A 20,787-nucleotide genomic window follows, 5' to 3' on the forward strand; every position below is an offset into this window, starting at 1 on the left:
ATTTGATTTTTAATAGCGTTAGTATACGTAATTGTTTTTATTTTTCGATTTTACAAACAACTTTCGAGTTTATATCTGTACATAATTTTGTGAAAGATTTTTTTGAAAACTATTTTAATTATTTGTTAACTTGATGTTCGAAAACGTTACTTAGGTTTTAATTTAAGGCCCAGCATGTCCACTGTGATATTATAATTAAATTTATATTATTCAAAATTTATTTTAGGGGTGGTTTTTGCATCAACCCAAGTAGCACAAATATGTATATAATACATATAATTTACCTACCGGCATGGTATAGCTTTTGTATACAATCTGTATAGAAATGTATACAATACAGATTGTATCTGTAAATATGTCCCACCTAAATATGTATTATATGCATATTGTATAAGGATCCAACTACAGATATAATACATATTATACATCTGTATATAATCTGTAAATTTTGATAGAAATTGATGCATACCTTAAATGTATAAAATACATATTTTATACATAGATGATACATATTTGATGCCATATTAATAAAAAGTGGCTCAAAATACAATTGTCATAAAAATCAATATATAAAATTATATACATTGATTTTTACTAACAGTTTTCTTTGAAGGTATTTGTTATGGGAGGTGAACTATGTGTCATGAGGGTTGGTGTGTTGTATGATGGTAAAACAATATTTTAAGTCTTCATTAGGAATATGTGTTGTGTGATTTGTCAGGTAAATACATAATTGATCTAGTTTAGGGACAACCTACTGCTGTTCAGTAGTTTCATCTGAAGCAGGCCCGTAGGACCTCGGGGTACGGATCACATCCGAAGCTCCTAAGGTGAACCAGAGGGGCCCTAGTGAAAGTCTAGAAGGGGAAAGAGCACCTATTACAGTTACTACATCATTACAATACAGTATGCAAAATGTAATGTTATATTGTTGGTGTAGGCTAGCTATCAGCATTTATTTTCATATCATAATCAAACCAAAGAATGAGAGAATTATGCAATTTTTGTAGACTTCCTTAAAAATGGTAGCAGCCACAAAAAAACAAATGATTTTACCTTTAAAGAATATGTGTTTTAATGAAGTAGGGAAGATAAAGAATATGGCAACTACCTTAACAAATATTAGACCAAGACAGCTTCAAATTTTTTTAATTATCGTACATTGAAGATTATTTGAGAAAAACTTATTAAATTACCTTGATGAGAATAGGTACCACTTAACAAGCATTTTGGATAGTGCATTTATTTGCATAAAAAAGTAAATAATATGTTAATTATTATATTAGTGTTTATATTACCAAGCATTATTCAGCTGATAATAATTAATAGTAATAACTAGCTTGAATGTTAAGAAGATTAAGTTGAAATAGTTTAGAAAAATAACCTATTATTAATAATAATACAGTATGATTATAACAACTGAAAGTGTAAAAAAAAAATACTAACTCACTTCTCACATCTGATGAATAATTTCTAGTTTTTTTAACTGAATCTTATTCTTACATGAAAATGTTGTTTTTTTAGTTTTCCATTTTCCCTGTTGTTTATTTAATGTGAGAAAACAAGAAGGCTAGGCTCAACAAATAATAATAGATTTTGTAGTAACTTTTTAAACCTATTCTAAATTGTGCACAAAAAATACTTGCACAGTAAAAAAACAAAAAATAAATGCACAAAAATAAAAAAAATGAGTAAAAATATTTGTTCAGATGTAATCACAAGTACCCTAATACATTCAAGTATAAAAGTTGTTTTTATAAAATTGTTTCTGTTGTTTATTAACACACTTTTTAAAGGAACATATAAATGAAACAATGAAGAAATGTCAAGAAAAAACTATTTAATTGATCATCTGCGGTAGGCCTAAATTTTTATTTTTGACATAAATCCTTGTTCCTGCTTGGCGTAACCATTCGCTGGTTTTTTTCTCAAATGTTGTGAGATCGAATGAGGACGGGTGTTGTTGACGAACTACACCTGAAACAAAATTCACACTTGTGTCAATGTCTGTATTCCTGTGTATAAGGTAATATTAGGGTACGCACAAGATTCACGCTTAGAGCAACATATCTTTTGGTAATCAATCCTTTGTTTTCTTGATGGCAAAACTTAGATTAATTCATTTTTAACATTTTCATTTTTAACATTTTTTTAACACGTTTAGTGCTGACTACATCAATTGATGTAGTCGCGACATGAGCGGCCTACATCAATTGATGTAGTTGCGCAACCCCCCCTACATTAGTTCAGTATGCGCTCAGCCATTGCCGGGGAACGTTAAAATCGTTGCTAGCCCGTAGCTTAGAATGTAAGCTTTATTTTGGTGTAGGTTGGTACTAAAATTTCCCGTAAAATCCCGTCTGACAATGCTTTTGTACCGGTTTTGGGGATTTTCTCTCTTCAAGCCATATTTCAAAGCCACTGACTACTGATCCAGGCAGTGCTGCTACCTTTGGGTGTTTTAGGGAACTACGTTCAATCTCGGGGTAACGTAGTACAATCGCCCCTGCTCTTTTGTTTTTCGTCAGATTGAAATATTTGAATGCCAATTGCGTTTGCTGTTGGTACGGCACCGCGCCAGGGCTTTGCCGCCATTGGCGAGCGCCTGTTGGAATGCCTGCCGCACTGAACGTGTTAAGCAAAATTGTTTCTTTTTGAGCTAAACTAACAAGTTGCAATCAAGAAATCAAAGTATTGAAGAGGTTTAAAGAGTACAGTGCAGAAAAAAAGGATAGGTACGGTACATTCTACAGACAAAAAATGTGTGTAACATCATAAATTAATACCATATAGCCTATGATAATTAATTATAAGATGATAAATTAATATAATTAAAATCCATTGATCTAGCCCCTGAACCTTTTTATTGACTAATAATTGTTACGTAACTTTACGCCATACTGCTAAAAATGTATGTAAAGAATAACAAGATGTTTCGCCAGAATGACATTTTCAAGTGGGGGTTTGAAGTAAATGTAGGCTACTGTATGACGTATATATACCAATTATTAGTTAAATAATAAAACCTATGATGGTAAAAACAGGGTTAAAAAATAAATTACTTACTTTGGTTGAGTTGACTTTATAGAAAAATAAATAAATGTCAAATATAGGCCTATCATTGAAAGAATAAATAAAAGTAACATTATAAACCAAATGTTAAAAACTTACGGCAAATCAACTGCACCAATGCAGAGTTCTGCAGACTCCACTTCTTTCCTCCTCTTCCTTCCCAACTAAATTCTCTCGCAAGCTCATTTTTGAATAGTCTTACAAGGATCCGTCTTGTTGAGTCCTCAACACTGGCCCCGCCAACCGTGCGAAGATGACTGACCTGAAACACATTATAAAAATGCTTAACTCTTCAACCTCTATTACTATTATATTAGTTTAACAAGTCTGGTGTTTTATAAAAAGCATTTTTGTTTAAAAGTACGGTATGTTATTATTTTCAACAAGGATGGCAGAAAAGTTTAAGTTTACAAATCTGTTTGTAAGAAGCTTTGATTATAGGACCTTCATTTTTATGGTATAATAAATCTCTTGAATCTCTTGAATCTCTCTCTTGAATCTCTTGATTTATAATAAACTAGTGTAGGCCTAGCCTACATGTTGCTCATAATCGGGCAAATGCAAAGAAGTAAAGTAGTGTATTTGGGCCCAGCATTTAGAAAAAGAAACGTTCGAGATTCCATACATTATTTAGCACAACAAAATCAACAGTGGCGTAACAAATCTTTACGGGCCCCCCTCTTATGAGTTAATTTAAGACCACCGATTCAACATAGTGAATCGCCCTCCCCCTCCCCCCAGAGCTATTTTAGGACCACCGATACAATGATCAAACAGATTAATCATAAAAAGAGTGGTACCCTAAACAAATTAGTGGGTCTCTCTGCCCACCGCCCCCCCCCCCAGCTCCCTGGCACCCCGCATTGCGGGCCCTTCTGTTACGCCACTGAAAATCAACGGGCAAATTATATTTTATACAAAGTTGACTGTGAGTTCAATTCTTAAGTTTTTCCCTTAGCAGGTTCAGTCCCAGCCGTCACACTCCTCTGTATTTTTAGGTTAAGTTATATCTACACTCGGGGGTAAGTTCAGGCCCGCGGTCAGTTATGTGATACGCTATGGGCCCAAGTCATAGTTGCGCTCATAGCCCCCCCCCACCCTGCCGACATTGATTTGAATTATAAAATGAATATAGACATTTTATGAGTTGCTCGCGCATCTGCAATATAGGCCTAACAAATATAAGAATACTCATTGTGTTTACTTTTGATTGTTAATTGAATTACCCGCTTAGTAACTAAAAACGTAAACCATCAATTAAAGTTTAACTGTTACTTACATACCGTACACACTTATATTTCCAATGGTGCGTTCTTAAAGTAAAATTGGTTTAGTTGTAAAAAAGTGTGAATTAAAATATAGTTTTAATTTATATAAGTTATAATTGCAAACATTTAAAACTCCAAAAAGTCAATACCGTAAAATGGCTGGTTTTTTCTACATTTTTTTTCGGCCAACTCGTCAATAACTTAACATCATCAAAGTTCATTTTCAGATTTACCTACATCACTTTCTGTACACATCATTATTTAGGCCTAAATGATTTTAATGACCGTAAAAACTAGGCTACTTATTTTAGGAACTTTTTGTAACACTTTTACCTTACGAATCTTTTATGTCGCCCTCTTTCTAAAATCACTGCCACTTGGTTTTTTGCTCATTTCAGAGAAAAAGGGTGTGATATTACAACGTAAAATAACATTCTTCAAACGTAAATATAAAATCATAAGCAAAAACACGGCCAGTATCTTTACTTGCTAACAAATTGATACTGTAATAAGTTTCTCGCCATTTGACAAAAGCAACTGACATTGAGTATAATGAAAAAAGGACATAACAAATTAATAGCCTACAAATAAAGACAGACGATTAAGTATAGTTAATGATAGGCCTAATATACAAACAGTGGCAGTGATGAGTCATGAGTGGAAGACGAAGTGAGGAGGTTTCAGATATTTTCCAATTAGTGTCTGTTACTAGCGCACCCAAAAACCAAAAAAAACTCTTGCGCCCCTGGACCAGGGCCCATTTTTAACCGCGGTACTGGGTAAGTTAAAACTTTCATCCCTAGATCTTAGAAAGACAGCTGTGATGTCATAGGCATATTTGATATACATTTTGATAGCGTTGTTACCCTTCAAAGTGCCATCTATAAATAAATCGTACCCTAGGCTATTATGTGCCAAGCCTTGATAAAAATTACTAAACGTAGGTAGCTGCGATGTTGTTTCATAAGTTAGACGTAAGTTAATCGTAAACAAAAAAAAAAAACATACCGGTAGCTAAACCTAACCTAACCATAACCTACTGATCGCAAACGCGGCACCTTAAGTTATTTGTTTGACATTTCCTTTCGATAGTTTTGAAGGACGTAGGCCTAATTATAAAGCTGCAGCCTTCTGGGGTTACAGTTCCGCAGAGAACCTGCGATCTTATTAAGTTATCAGATCAATAACAATTTATCAATATTTTTATAAATATTAACATAGGCCTAGGCCTAAGTTTAGGCCTAGTTAACTTTAATATTGCATTGACTTTGATTTTCCCAGTTAGCTTATAGGCCTACATTAAGTTATAGGCCTAAGAGGCTAACTTTATGTTTTCTTTTGTTGCTTTTTCATTAAATAGGTTAGGCTATATTTGGCTAGTAAGTTACCGTCTCAGGCTATATTTTGTTTGTGGTTAAATATGCTTATAGGCTAGTTAATATCGATAACGTAGGCAAAACAAATCATAGGTCAATTTGATATTTACATTGGGAAGAAGAATAAACATTTAATTTAACTTACCAAAGATATTTATCATTAAGTCATCCATCTGTTCACAGATCACAGGTTCTCTTCGGAACTGTAAGTTAAGTTACCCCCTTCTGGTCTTAAAATATTCATCTGCCTACAAGACTAGGCCTGAATTTTAACATAAACTTACCAATTAACATCATTTTTAGTCTTAACTGTAAGTTAGGCCTAGGCTAACTTATGACAGGTTCTAAGTAACTTAGGCATAAGTTTAGCTACGGTATTTGTTAAGTAGACCTAGGCCTAAGTTAGCTTGTCTCCAAGCTAAATTAGTTCAGACCAAGGACATATTGCAATGAATTAGGTCTAGGTTATCTCCTGAAGTTGGCTTCCTTAGTTTTGTAAACTACAGCCTAATTTTTCCCTAAAGAGCCTCCATCCGTAGAGTTTTTAAGGGGTTAGGAAGGCTATTGTAACCTATTTCCACTTATAAAGTATTTAAACTAGATTACCACCATTCGAGTTATTAACAAAACATATGCTAAATCTCTTAATAACTTACAATACGGTAACGATAATAATTTGTGTAACTTACCAACTCAAGTTAGTCGAATCGCCACTGAAGTTAAAAAGTTGAAGATGTAACGCAAATCTTAAAGAATATAAAGTAAAAAGTAACTAATAGACCTAATTGATAAGTAAATAATAACAAAACAACGAATTCTTCCCGTGTAACACTGAAAATCAGAAGTAGATGCTCTAGTCTAAACACAGCCACAAGGACAAGGACAACGTTTGTTGTGTTGTGAGTTGTGAGACAAAGACAAGACGGACAAACAATATGGCGGTGGCGGATCGGATGCTGACCCCCGCTGTTTTGCTCCCATAATGCATCAGCGAACATCGTCGAACCTAAGAAAACGCAGAGACTCGGGTATCTCGCGCGGCAGAATATTTTGTTCATCATCTATTAATATTATAGTACAGTATGTGTTACAATTACATTTTACACAGGATGTTGAAAAAATGCAGGGAAATAAATAAAACACTACAATTTTTTTCGTATTTTTCTATTGATATAAAATACATATATTATCTGTATCATCAATACCTTTACTTATTTTACTGCATTCTCGAAAGTTAATTTATGCCCTCAAAACAACATTTAGGTGAAAATTTACACTTTTTGTTTCTTCATTTTACAGTATTTTATGCAAAATTTATTTTGGATGAAACCGTATTTTCATATTGGTATATAATATGTATATTATCTGTATCATTAATACATATACGTTGGTTATACCTTAATCCCGAATATTTACGTATTATATACATTGCTTGCTACATGGGAAGAGATGACACTAAAATTTGAAACCTTTTTCCAAAACTATCTTAGTTACAACATTTCCCCCCTTAAAGATCAGGTTTGGTACGCAATGAGGGTGGAGATGACGTAAAAATCTAAAACTATTTTGTATTTATAAAGCGTTATACAATAATTGCATTTACTTATAGTAATGACGCATCTTTGTCATTAAGGTTAACTAGTTTATTGTGTGTTGAATAGTTTAGTAGTTAGTTAGTTTGAATAGTTTACTTTAGAAGACTTTGCTTTATTAGACGGCGGGAAGATCATTTTCTAATTGCTGGATACTATTATTAAGGGTTATCTTAGCTTCGGTTATCTTATTAACTCTATCACTTTCCCTCAGCTCGGGTATCTCAGCTCGGGCTTCAGTAGCTATGTTGTCACATTGAACAGCGCCGCGAGAAGAAGCGCTTGCAGACGTTTAAGTCCGGTCAGATTACTCAACTTTTGAAATTGTTTTCATCTGAAGAAGGTTTCTTACTACTTACATTCAAATTTATGACTCTATCGTTTTAATGTTCTTTTAAAAAATGAATTTGTATGTGTAAAATGCTTTAGAAAAAGCATATTTAGAAGTATTTGCAAGCCACTTCCCACTTAAAATCCTACCATAAAAAAAATCAAACGATACAAGCCTACAAAATAAGAAATGAGTAAATTAACATAAATATAATTTCATTGGGATAAAAACTTAGCCGACAATGACGGAGATCCTAAACCCTTGCATTGCGCGGCGGACAGGTAGAGCGCATCATTAAAACTTATAAATGTTCTAATAAAATGTAACTAAACACATGATTTAGCAGGTTGGACGTTACATTGTAGGCTAGGGCTCCCGCTGGCCGGAGAAACGACTGACATTTTTCCCGAGCCTGAGGCCAAATCATTTTTCTCCCGCGTTTGCTGAGCTGCCTCGGGCTCCTCCATCAAGACCACTTTAATATTTTTGCTCCCCAGACGCTTCCAATTTTTTCGTACTTTGATAAGAGAAAGTTGATGCTCCTTTTTTGGAAAATCTCCATAAGGAGGGACTGTTTGTTTCGTTATTATCTTATGAGAGTGACTATTTATTTAAAAAATCTACACGCTTATTTAGGCACAGAAACAAGTATCAAAACATACGTTAGTTGATCAACGTTTGGTTTTCTTCATTCTTTAATGACATCTAGACTCTTCGTTTCTTAAGAAGATTAGGACGAATTAATGTGCTCTAAAAAAGTATGATGAAATAATCATATAACGTTGAACCATGTAATACCTACCTGTTTGTAAGAAAACTGTCTAACCTCTCACAAGCAAAAATCTGTTCTCAAAATAATACACTAATACAGACTATAAAGAACAAGCATTTTACAGTTGAATATATGTTTTATCAAACCAGTTACTTTTTGTTAGTTTGATGCAATACATCACTTATATATTTGTATGCTTATTAGCTAGTGCACATTCGGCCATCGCAGCACATAAAACATGTAGTTTTAAATGTGTTCATAGACATGTAAACAGAATAAAACGACTTGAATTAGACATGATTTTACACCTAAACAAGTTAATATGCCTCTACACAATTTCAGGATAAAAAACTGAATTACCTATTACATTTATGTTCACCCTAATAGTCGTGTACTCGCGATAACATTACTTCGGTGCCGTGTTCGACCGACGACCCTCGTAACCACTAATTACTCCGGTGTTAACACGTAGGCATCAAACCGTATTCAAATCAAAGTTGTTGTTCGCGTGATCGGAAGTTCTGAACCGAATCATATTCACGTGAGGAAGTGATTGACGAACAACTACTTCCGGGAATTACTCCGAGTCGTAAGCAGAAACTTTTCGGACACTGAACGATTCCGACCCCCGAAAGCACGTGGGTTACAGGGGAAGACCACCCTCTTGATTTAGTTACACTTTTCCCTCCTTTCCCTCGACAAAGGGGGATCTCCGGAACGCAACGTGGGGAATATTTAAATAAAAGGGAGTCGGCGCCGAGGGGAGGACCACGGCCAGTTTGATTTGGAGTGCGCGCAAAGATGGGACAACCGACACACACGCTGCAGCATCGGTTTAAAGTGAGTTCCACTTGTAATTTGTTTACCATTGATTTCAAGCAACTATTGATAACGAAACGTTTCTTTGAGTACGAAATGTGTTGGGTTGTATTGTAAAAAAAGTGTTGCTTACTCAAGACCACGTGGTTGTTTGTTTACATCCCTCGTGTGTTGGTGCTTTCAAAATCTGTGTTATATGACATTTTTTAATTTTGACAGGAGAAGTAAACGGTAAATTTTGTTTATGTTAAAGTAATCGTTCTAGTGTTACCTATATTTCTAACATCAGCTAGGCGCGGTAGTACGTCAAACATGTCAGTATCCATTGTGCAGTAGTCAGTATCGATCGCGACATGTCCTCCGTTAATGCTCTGACTGCGCCATGCTGCGTCTTTCATTTGTGTAATCTTGATTAGCCGGAGTATCGTGCAGGTCAGTATCCATTGTGTAGCAGTCAGTATCGATCGCGACAGGTCCTCTGTCAATGCTCTGACTGCGACATGCTGCGTCTTTCATCCGTCTACTCTTGATTAGCCGGAGTATCGTGTAGGTCAGTATCCATTGTGCAGCAGTCAGTATCGATCGCGACAGGTCCTCTGTCAATGCTCTGACTGCGACATGATGCGTCTTTCATCCGTCTACTCTTGATTAGCCGGAGTATCGTGTAGGTCAGTATCCATTGTGCAGCAGTCAGTATCGATCGCGACAGGTCCTCCGTTAATGTTCTGACTGTGACATGCTGCGTCTTTCACCCGTCTGCTCTTGATTAGCCGGAGTATCGTGTAGGTCAGTATCCATTGTGCAGCAGTCAGTATCGATCGCGACAGGTCCTCCGTTAATGTTCTGACTGTGACATGCTGCGTCTTTCACCCGTCTGCTCTTGATTAGCCGGAGTATCGTGTAGGTCAGTATCCATTGTGCAGCAGTCAGTATCGATTGCGACAGGTCCTCTGTCAATGCTCTGACTGCGACATGTTGCGTCTTTCATCCGTCTACTCTTGATTAGCAGGAGTATCGTGCAGGTCAGTATCCATTGTGTAGCAGTCAGTATCGATTGCGACATGTCCTCCGTCAATGCTCTGACTGCGACATGTTGCGACTTTCAGCAGTCTACTCTAGATTAGCAGGAGTATCGTGCAGGTCAGTATCCATTGTGCAGCAGTCAGTATCGATTGCGACAGGTCCTCTGTCAATGCTCTGACTGCGACATGTTGCGTCTTTCATCCGTCTACTCTTGATTAGCCGGAGTATCGTGTAGGTCAGTATCCATTGTGCAGCAGTCAGTATCGATTGCGACAGGTCCTCTGTCAATGCTCTGACTGCGACATGTTGCGTCTTTCATCCGTCTACTCTTGATTAGCAGGAGTATCGTGCAGGTCAGTATCCATTGTGTAGCAGTCAGTATCGATTGCGACATGTCCTCCGTCAATGCTGTGACTGCGACATGTTGCGTCTTTCATCCGTCTACTCTTGATTAGCAGGAGTATCGTGCAGGTCAGTATCCATTGTGTAGCAGTCAGTATCGATTGCGACAGGTCCTCCGTCAATGCTCTGACTGCGACATGCTGCGTCTTTCATCCGTCTACTCTTGATTAGCCGGAGTATCGTGTAGGTCAGTATCCATTGTGCAGCAGTCAGTATCGATTGCGACAGGTCCTCCGTCAATGCTCTGACTGCGACATGCTGCGTCTTTCATCCGTCTACTCTTGATTAGCCGGAGTATCGTGTAGGTCAGTATCCATTGTGCAGCAGTCAGTATCGATTGCGACAGGTCCTCTGTCAATACTCTGACTGCGACATGTTGCGTCTTTCATCCGTCTACTCTTGATTAGCAGGAGTATCGTGTAGGTCAGTATCCATTGTGCAGCAGTCAGTATCGATTGCGACAGGTCCTCCGTCAATGCTCTGACTGCGACATGCTGCGTCTTTCATCCGTCTACTCTTGATTAGCCGGAGTATCGTGTAGGTCAGTATCCATTGTGCAGCAGTCAGTATCGATTGCGACAGCTCCTCTGTCAATGCTCTGACTGCGACATGTTGCGTCTTTCATCCGTCTACTCTTGATTAGCAGGAGTATCGTGCAGGTCAGTATCCATTGTGCAGCAGTCAGTATCGATTGCGACAGGTCCTCCGTCAATGCTCTGACTGCGACATGTTGCGTGTTTCACCCGTCTGCTCTTGATTAGCAGGAGTATCGTGCAGGTCAGTATCCATTGTGTAGCAGTCAGTATCGATTGCGACATGTCCTCCGTCAATGCTCTGACTGCGACATGCTGCGTCTTTCATCCGTCTACTCTTGATTAGCCGGAGTATCGTGTAGGTCAGTATCCATTGTGCAGCAGTCAGTATCGATTGCGACAGGTCCTCTGTTAATGCTCTGACTGCGACATGTTGCGTGTTTCACCCGTCTGCTCTTGATTAGCCGGAGTATCGTGTAGGTCAGTATCCATTGTGCTGCAGTCAGTATCGATCGCGACAGGTCCTCCGTTAATGCTCTGACTGCGCCATGCTGCGTCTTTCATTTGTGTAATCTTGATTAGCAGGAGTATCGTGTAGGTCAGTATCCATTGTGCAGCAGTCAGTATCGATTGCGACAGGTCCTCCGTCAATGCTCTGACTGCGACATGCTGCGTCTTTCATCAGTCTACTCTTGATTAGCAGGAGTATCGTGCAGGTCAGTATCCATTGTGTAGGAGTCAGTATCGATCGCGACAGGTCCTCTGTCAATGCTCTGACTGCGACATGTTGCGTCTTTCATTTGTGTAATCTTGATTAGCAGGAGTATCGTGTAGGTCAGTATCCATTGTGCAGCAGTCAGTATCGATTGCGACAGGTCCTCCGTCAATGCTCTGACTGCGACATGCTGCGTCTTTCATCAGTCTACTCTTGATTAGCAGGAGTATCGTGCAGGTCAGTATCCATTGTGTAGGAGTCAGTATCGATCGCGACAGGTCCTCCGTTAATGCTCTGACTGCGACATGCTGCGTCTTTCATTTGTCTACTCTTGATTAGCAGGAGTATCGTGCAGGTCAGTATCCATTGTGTAGGAGTCAGTATCGATTGCGACAGGTCCTCTGTCAATGCTCTGACTGCGACATGTTGCGTCTTTCATCCGTCTACTCTTGATTAGCAGGAGTATCGTGCAGGTCAGTATCCATTGTGTAGGAGTCAGTATCGATTGCGACAGGTCCTCTGTTAATGCTCTGACTGCGACATGCTGCGTCTTTCATTTGTCTACTCTTGATTAGCCGGAGTATCGTGCAGGTCAGTATCCATTGTGTAGGAGTCAGTATCGATCGCGACAGGTCCTCCGTCAATGCTCTGACTGCGACATGTTGCGTGTTTCACCCGTCTGCTCTTGATTAGCCGGAGTATCGTGTAGGTCAGTATCCATTGTGCAGCAGTCAGTATCGATCGCGACAGGTCCTCTGTCAATGCTCTGACTGCGACATGTTGCGACTTTCAGCAGTCTACTCTAGATTAGCAGGAGTATCGTGCAGGTCAGTATCCATTGTGCAGCAGTCAGTATCGATTGCGACAGGTCCTCTGTCAATGCTCTGACTGCGACATGTTGCGTCTTTCATCCGTCTACTCTTGATTAGCCGGAGTATCGTGTAGGTCAGTATCCATTGTGCAGCAGTCAGTATCGATTGCGACAGGTCCTCTGTCAATGCTCTGACTGCGACATGTTGCGTCTTTCATCCGTCTACTCTTGATTAGCAGGAGTATCGTGCAGGTCAGTATCCATTGTGTAGCAGTCAGTATCGATTGCGACATGTCCTCCGTCAATGCTGTGACTGCGACATGTTGCGTCTTTCATCCGTCTACTCTTGATTAGCAGGAGTATCGTGCAGGTCAGTATCCATTGTGTAGCAGTCAGTATCGATTGCGACAGGTCCTCCGTCAATGCTCTGACTGCGACATGCTGCGTCTTTCATCCGTCTACTCTTGATTAGCCGGAGTATCGTGTAGGTCAGTATCCATTGTGCAGCAGTCAGTATCGATTGCGACAGGTCCTCCGTCAATGCTCTGACTGCGACATGCTGCGTCTTTCATCCGTCTACTCTTGATTAGCCGGAGTATCGTGTAGGTCAGTATCCATTGTGCAGCAGTCAGTATCGATTGCGACAGGTCCTCTGTCAATACTCTGACTGCGACATGTTGCGTCTTTCATCCGTCTACTCTTGATTAGCAGGAGTATCGTGTAGGTCAGTATCCATTGTGCAGCAGTCAGTATCGATTGCGACAGGTCCTCCGTCAATGCTCTGACTGCGACATGCTGCGTCTTTCATCCGTCTACTCTTGATTAGCCGGAGTATCGTGTAGGTCAGTATCCATTGTGCAGCAGTCAGTATCGATTGCGACAGCTCCTCTGTCAATGCTCTGACTGCGACATGTTGCGTCTTTCATCCGTCTACTCTTGATTAGCAGGAGTATTGTGCAGGTCAGTATCCATTGTGCAGCAGTCAGTATCGATTGCGACAGGTCCTCCGTCAATGCTCTGACTGCGACATGTTGCGTGTTTCACCCGTCTGCTCTTGATTAGCAGGAGTATCGTGCAGGTCAGTATCCATTGTGTAGCAGTCAGTATCGATTGCGACATGTCCTCCGTCAATGCTCTGACTGCGACATGCTGCGTCTTTCATCCGTCTACTCTTGATTAGCCGGAGTATCGTGTAGGTCAGTATCCATTGTGCAGCAGTCAGTATCGATTGCGACAGGTCCTCTGTTAATGCTCTGACTGCGACATGTTGCGTGTTTCACCCGTCTGCTCTTGATTAGCCGGAGTATCGTGTAGGTCAGTATCCATTGTGCTGCAGTCAGTATCGATCGCGACAGGTCCTCCGTTAATGCTCTGACTGCGCCATGCTGCGTCTTTCATTTGTGTAATCTTGATTAGCAGGAGTATCGTGTAGGTCAGTATCCATTGTGCAGCAGTCAGTATCGATTGCGACAGGTCCTCCGTCAATGCTCTGACTGCGACATGCTGCGTCTTTCATCAGTCTACTCTTGATTAGCAGGAGTATCGTGCAGGTCAGTATCCATTGTGTAGGAGTCAGTATCGATCGCGACAGGTCCTCTGTCAATGCTCTGACTGCGACATGTTGCGTCTTTCATTTGTGTAATCTTGATTAGCAGGAGTATCGTGTAGGTCAGTATCCATTGTGCAGCAGTCAGTATCGATTGCGACAGGTCCTCCGTCAATGCTCTGACTGCGACATGCTGCGTCTTTCATCAGTCTACTCTTGATTAGCAGGAGTATCGTGCAGGTCAGTATCCATTGTGTAGGAGTCAGTATCGATCGCGACAGGTCCTCCGTTAATGCTCTGACTGCGACATGCTGCGTCTTTCATTTGTCTACTCTTGATTAGCAGGAGTATCGTGCAGGTCAGTATCCATTGTGTAGGAGTCAGTATCGATTGCGACAGGTCCTCTGTCAATGCTCTGACTGCGACATGTTGCGTCTTTCATCCGTCTACTCTTGATTAGCAGGAGTATCGTGCAGGTCAGTATCCATTGTGTAGGAGTCAGTATCGATTGCGACAGGTCCTCTGTTAATGCTCTGACTGCGACATGCTGCGTCTTTCATTTGTCTACTCTTGATTAGCCGGAGTATCGTGCAGGTCAGTATCCATTGTGTAGGAGTCAGTATCGATCGCGACAGGTCCTCCGTCAATGCTCTGACTGCGACATGTTGCGTGTTTCACCCGTCTGCTCTTGATTAGCCGGAGTATCGTGTAGGTCAGTATCCATTGTGCAGCAGTCAGTATCGATCGCGACAGGTCCTCTGTCAATGCTCTGACTGCGACATGTTGCGACTTTCAGCAGTCTACTCTAGATTAGCAGGAGTATCGTGCAGGTCAGTATCCATTGTGCAGCAGTCAGTATCGATCGCGACAGGTCCTCCGTCAATGCTCTGACTGCGACATGTTGCGTGTTTCACCCGTCTGCTCTTGATTAGCAGGAGTATCGTGTAGGTCAGTATCCATTGTGCAGCAGTCAGTATCGATCGCGACAGGTCCTCCGTCAATGCTCTGACTGCGACATGTTGCGTGTTTCACCCGTCTGCTCTTGATTAGCCGGAGTATCGTGTAGGTCAGTATCCATTGTGCAGCAGTCAGTATCGATTGCGACAGGTCCTCTGTCAATGCTCTGACTGCGACATGTTGCGTGTTTCATCCGTCTACTCTTGATTAGCAGGAGTATCGTGCAGGTCAGTATCCATTGTGTAGCAGTCAGTATCGATTGCGACAGGTCCTCCGTCAATGCTCTGACTGCGACATGTTGCGTGTTTCACCCGTCTACTCTTGATTAGCCGGAGTATCGTGTAGGTCAGTATCCATTGTGCAGCAGTCAGTATCGATTGCGACAGGTCCTCTGTCAATGCTCTGACTGCGACATGTTGCGTGTTTCACCCGTCTGCTCTTGATTAGCCGGAGTATCGTGTAGGTCAGTATCCATTGTGCAGCAGTCAGTATCGATTGCGACAGGTCCTCTGTCAATGCTCTGACTGCGACATGTTGCGTCTTTCATCCGTCTACTCTTGATTAGCAGGAGTATCGTGCAGGTCAGTATCCATTGTGCTGCAGTCAGTATCGATTGCGACAGGTCCTCTGTTAATGTTCTGACTGCGACATGTTGCGTCTTTCATCCGTCTACTCTTGATTAGCCGGAGTATCGTGTAGGTCAGTATCCATTGTGCAGCAGTCAGTATCGATTGCGACAGGTCCTCTGTCAATGCTCTGACTGCGACATGTTGCGTCTTTCATCCGTCTACTCTTGATTAGCAGGAGTATCGTGCAGGTCAGTATCCATTGTGCTGCAGTCAGTATCGATCGCGACAGGTCCTCCGTCAATGCTCTGACTGCGACATGTTGCGTGTTTCACCCGTCTGCTCTTGATTAGCCGGAGTATCGTGTAGGTCAGTATCCATTGTGTAGCAGTCAGTATCGATCGCTACAGGTCCTCCGTCAATGCTCTGACTGCGACATGTTGCGTGTTTCACCCGTCTGCTCTTGATTAGCCGGAGTATCGTGTAGGTCAGTATCCATTGTGCAGCAGTCAGTATCGATCGCGACAGGTCCTCCGTCAATGCTCTGACTGCGACATGTTGCGTGTTTCACCCGTCTGCTCTTGATTAGCCGGAGTATCGTGTAGGTCAGTATCCATTGTGTAGCAGTCAGTATCGATCGCGACAGGTCCTCTGTCAATGCTCTGACTGCGACATGTTGCGTGTTTCACCCGTCTGCTCTTGATTAGCCGGAGTATCGTGTAGGTCAGTATCCATTGTGTAGCAGTCAGTATCGATTGCGACAGGTCCTCCGTCAATGCTCTGACTGCGACATGTTGCGTGTTTCATCCGTCTACTCTTGATTAGCAGGAGTATCGTGCAGGTCAGTATCCATTGTGCTGCAGTCAGTATCGATCGCGACAGGTCCTCCGTCAATGCTCTGACTGCGACATGACTGCGTTTATTAAATGCCTGCAGTCAGCACCCAGTGCATTGTTAAGACAAAATAGTTTGTCAACAAATTTGGTGAACATTTTATTATAGTCACCCTCAACATTGATGCCTCCTCTAGATTTACTTGATATTGTTTAGACACTAGGCGTCTGCTTGATTGTGTTTATGGAAGATAACGGACGTTGCAAATCCATTGTTGTAAAATGTGCAAAGTCTGGTTCTACGTAATTTCCAACTACAACTGGTTCTTTAATAGTCACTTTCAACACTGTTGTCTGACATTACTTACTTTGATACTGTCTAGCCACTATACAGCTTCTTGGTTACGAGAAAGAAATGCACATTTTAACTCAGATTTGTAGTCAGTACAACGAAATTACTGATTGTTGCCTTCAAACACGCCCTAAATAGCGATGCCTTCACTTAACACAGTCTAGACAGTATGCTTCTCTAGGTAGCGTAATTGGTAATTATTCACACTGCAACTGCAATTTGCAGTCGGTGCAACGTTTGGTGCAATGTAATTGCTAACTGCTCCTCTGTAATAGTCACCGTCTTATCTGTGTACAGTCTATACTTACTTGATATTGTCAAATGTCTGTACATTCGACAGTTAAAAGTCAATATTGTGGTTTACACATTGCAACTGCAACTATTTACATTACCTTATTCAGTTTGTCTCTAAGAACATAATTCTAGTAACTATTAATCATAAAAAAAATTTATTTAATCTATTGGTAAATGTTGTGTTGGGTATTTATATCCTCAGTTTTCTTGGTAAAGTAATGGGGTTTTTATAAATTTTTGCAGCAAAACTGCGGTAGTAACACAAAGTTCCGAGTAGAGTCGGCCGTTTACTGAGATATGTTTCGAATGGTCCAATTACATTTGCACAATCCTGATATACGTCTCTCCCAAAGTCCCTTCTGTCCTGTAAAGAGGCAGTTGAGACCCAAAAACGTCCAGGAGGTGCTGTGATAAACTCCACAGCAGCTGCAACATTTATACTACTGCAGTTAGGGATTTATTTTGTATTTCTATACTAATTGCGAAAGTGGTAATTATGACTTCTTATGACTTCTTATGGCTTCTTATGACTTCTTGCTGTCTTATCCTAAAATGCCTGTTGTGACGAGTATTTAAATATAATTTTTACCTTTCACATAACGCAGATAATTTTTCGTCTAATATTTTAAAGTCCTATAAGTAGTAGTTTACTTAGAGTAATTAGAATTTTTCTTTTGCGACACGTCAGTTAATTTATTCGTAAACCACCGTTAAATATAGGATTTTAAAATTCAATCAAAATAAAAATAGCATGTACAAATTTGTATTAACATAAAATGACAATGTAAAGGTAGTTTAGTTTCACAAGAAATTCTTTTATATAAAAGTATAAGTAATAACAAAGGGTACTGTAGTGGACAAATTTCTTTTCGGACAGACGATAGGCTGCTCATTTGTTTAGTTAGAAATGCATCGATGACTTTTGCGGATCTCAGCTGAATATAAGCAATTACTGACAATAAGTGTTGAAACATGATATATTTTGACTACACAATATTAATTTAATAATTTTTGGGTATTGATTTTTAATATATTGTTTTGACAGTATAATTTAACCAATCGTGGAAAAGCTAACCAATGAAAATCAATTATAACTTTTACTTATTGCGGTATCTCAAACGTCAAAACATAATTTCTCTCCTCGTCTGGTATTTATAGATTATATTTGCCAACTAAAACAAACAAAGGGCTTTTCGTGTACTTCGATAGTTTAAAACTAGTATCAGCTACAAACCATTCATCTTTGACCCAAGGGAACTATAATCACCCAACACTCGTCTCACAGAGAGCCTAAAGTGGTTTTGACCCGGAGTAGTTGGTATAATTCTCCGTGCTGTGACAAGTAGTTTATGTTGCGGTTCATTCAAAACAAACTACAATCGTTACTGCTCTAATACACAACTGAGAGAGATTCCTTAAAACTACCGATACATTTAATGTTAAAATGATGAATTGATAAAATGGATGGTATGATAGTGTTCAATTGTAATAATTAAATTAGATAGTTACATGCCTATAGGGTTTGTACCGCTATCTTACGAACAAATTTATAAATGCCAGTAGCTTGAATAAAAACTAAAACATAATTATATACCAGGTAAAACGTTTCTGTTCGGATTATATTAAACACAATGTATTCGGTTTTATTCGCATTCGTAAAACATTTTAAAATCCATTTTACAGCAAGAGCTTCATATGAAAGAGGTCGAACATGGTAATCAACACGTATTCACAACGTTGTTACAGGCTAAATGTGACGATTTATTGCACAATATCTGTTTCATCCGACGACCAACTCCAGCTGACGTGTGTGAACGACCTCTCGTGACGAAGACATAAATCTTTATGAACCGCTGTAGCGCCGGCTTAACGCATAAATAAAAATGTGTGTGCAAAATTTTGATTAGTTTTTTGTAGAAAATGAAGGGAAATGTGTAAAATAAATTATTTTTAGCTGTGTAGGTATGATAAGAACTTGTTGTTATGACTGTAGGATGTGGTACTACTAATTCAAGTTTAATTAACTCAATATATAATAATAAGAGAGGAGTATTGGATGAAGATTCGAAGTAGTTGGGATTTGTGCATCTGAAAACTAAATATGTAGGTTTATAAAATTTTATAGTTTTCGTATTGGAGGCTTTGAACTAATATGATATTACCCAAGGGTTGTACGTGTGTATTGTAGAAGCAATAGGCAATTATGCATAGCATCATAGAATAGACTGCATATCATACATGGGACCGTAATTATTGAGGTCCATGACGCTGGATAGGGCCATACGGTAATATATTGCCGAAGAAAATGTTCAGTAAGACATTTAAAATAACTGGTTATTATTTGCCCCTCCCTAACAGCACCGAACGTGCTTCTAAAATTAAGCACCAAAATTCCGATCGGGATTTTATTTGAACTAGTTTTTTTTAGATGCAGCTTTTGCTACTTTCGACCTTGAAAAAAAAACCTCAATTACTACTCATCCTGTGGTACTACTAATTCAAGTTTAATTAACTCAATATATAATAATAAGAGAGGAATGTTGGATGAAGAGATTCCAAGTAGTTGGGCTTATTGCATTAGAAAACTAAATATTTAGGTTTATAATTATTTATAGTTTTCGAATTTGAAGGTTTTGTATTAAATGATATGATATATAAGGGCTGTACGTGTGTATTGTAGAAGCAATAGGCAATTATGAATAGTATCATACAATATAGGCTACTGCATATTATACATCGGACCGCAATTATTGAGATCCATGACGCTAGACAGGGTCATACGGTAATGCATTGTCAAAGAAAATGTTCACTAAGACATGTTAAATAACAGATTTTTAGGATTACACCCTCCCTATAACCACCGGACGTGCTTCTAAAATTAAGCACCAAAATTCGGATCAGGATTGTATTTGAACTAGTTTTATCAGATGCAGCTTTTGATTCCTTCGACCCTGAGAAAAATAACTCAATTGCTATTCTTCCTCACTTTAAACGTTCTAATAATTTCTAATTTTCATTCAGGGAACTCTATAATACCTATTATCTAAAACAAATTATGGTTCAAATCCTCTTCGTGACATCGTATTACTCAAATTCAGAGAAATCAAGAATGATATTTTGTTACATATTTACATCAGAAGTATGTACATTCTGCGTGCATACTATGATGACAATATGTTTTATAAAAAATATTTGATTTGTTGCAGAATGTGCTGCGGGAGTTGGAGCAGAAGAAGCCTCAGTTGGACGAGTTGGTTCACACAGCTGAGAACTTGAAGGCCGACTCCAACCGACAACAACTACATGGAAAAGGTAGGTCAATTATACACTAAATGTAAAGTGTTCACATACAAGAAGTTTGTTTTCATATCGACCTCAATGTTTATCTTTTTACAACGTGTCTCTGATGAAATTCCTCAAAAAATAATCTGTTGACATTTTTGTTGGAATGTTTAACTCGTTTTCAACTTATTTCCGTATCATTTTTGAAATCAGTGCATACCTAATCTTAAAATGTATGTTAGA

The 20,787-nt window shown here is 39.4% G+C and overlaps 1 protein-coding gene and 1 long non-coding RNA gene across 6 annotated transcripts in view; one reads left to right on the forward strand and one right to left on the reverse strand.

Annotated features, from left to right (window-relative positions):
* The window catches only part of LOC128991839 (dystrophin), a 549,174-nt gene that overhangs the window by 179,581 nt on the left and 348,806 nt on the right, over positions 1–20,787 (forward strand). For all 5 annotated transcript variants that reach the window (XM_054415050.1, XM_054415047.1, XM_054415051.1 and 2 more), the window contains exon 4: positions 20,469–20,574. In XM_054415050.1, coding sequence (XP_054271025.1) covers positions 20,469–20,574 — 106 coding nt within the window. The remainder of the gene's footprint in view (positions 1–20,468; positions 20,575–20,787) is intronic.
* Positions 1,826–6,617, reverse strand: LOC128991845 (uncharacterized). Its single transcript, XR_008490683.1, has 3 exons — positions 6,406–6,617; positions 3,172–3,334; positions 1,826–1,977 (listed from the first exon to the last, which is right to left on the reverse strand). It is a non-coding gene; the product is annotated as an uncharacterized LOC128991845 (long non-coding RNA).

The sequence above is a fragment of the Macrosteles quadrilineatus genome, unplaced genomic scaffold (assembly GCF_028750875.1).
Source record: "Macrosteles quadrilineatus isolate MER2022 unplaced genomic scaffold, UCM_ALF_1.0 Scaffold_4__1_contigs__length_99947679, whole genome shotgun sequence".
Lineage (NCBI taxonomy): Eukaryota > Metazoa > Arthropoda > Insecta > Hemiptera > Cicadellidae > Macrosteles > Macrosteles quadrilineatus.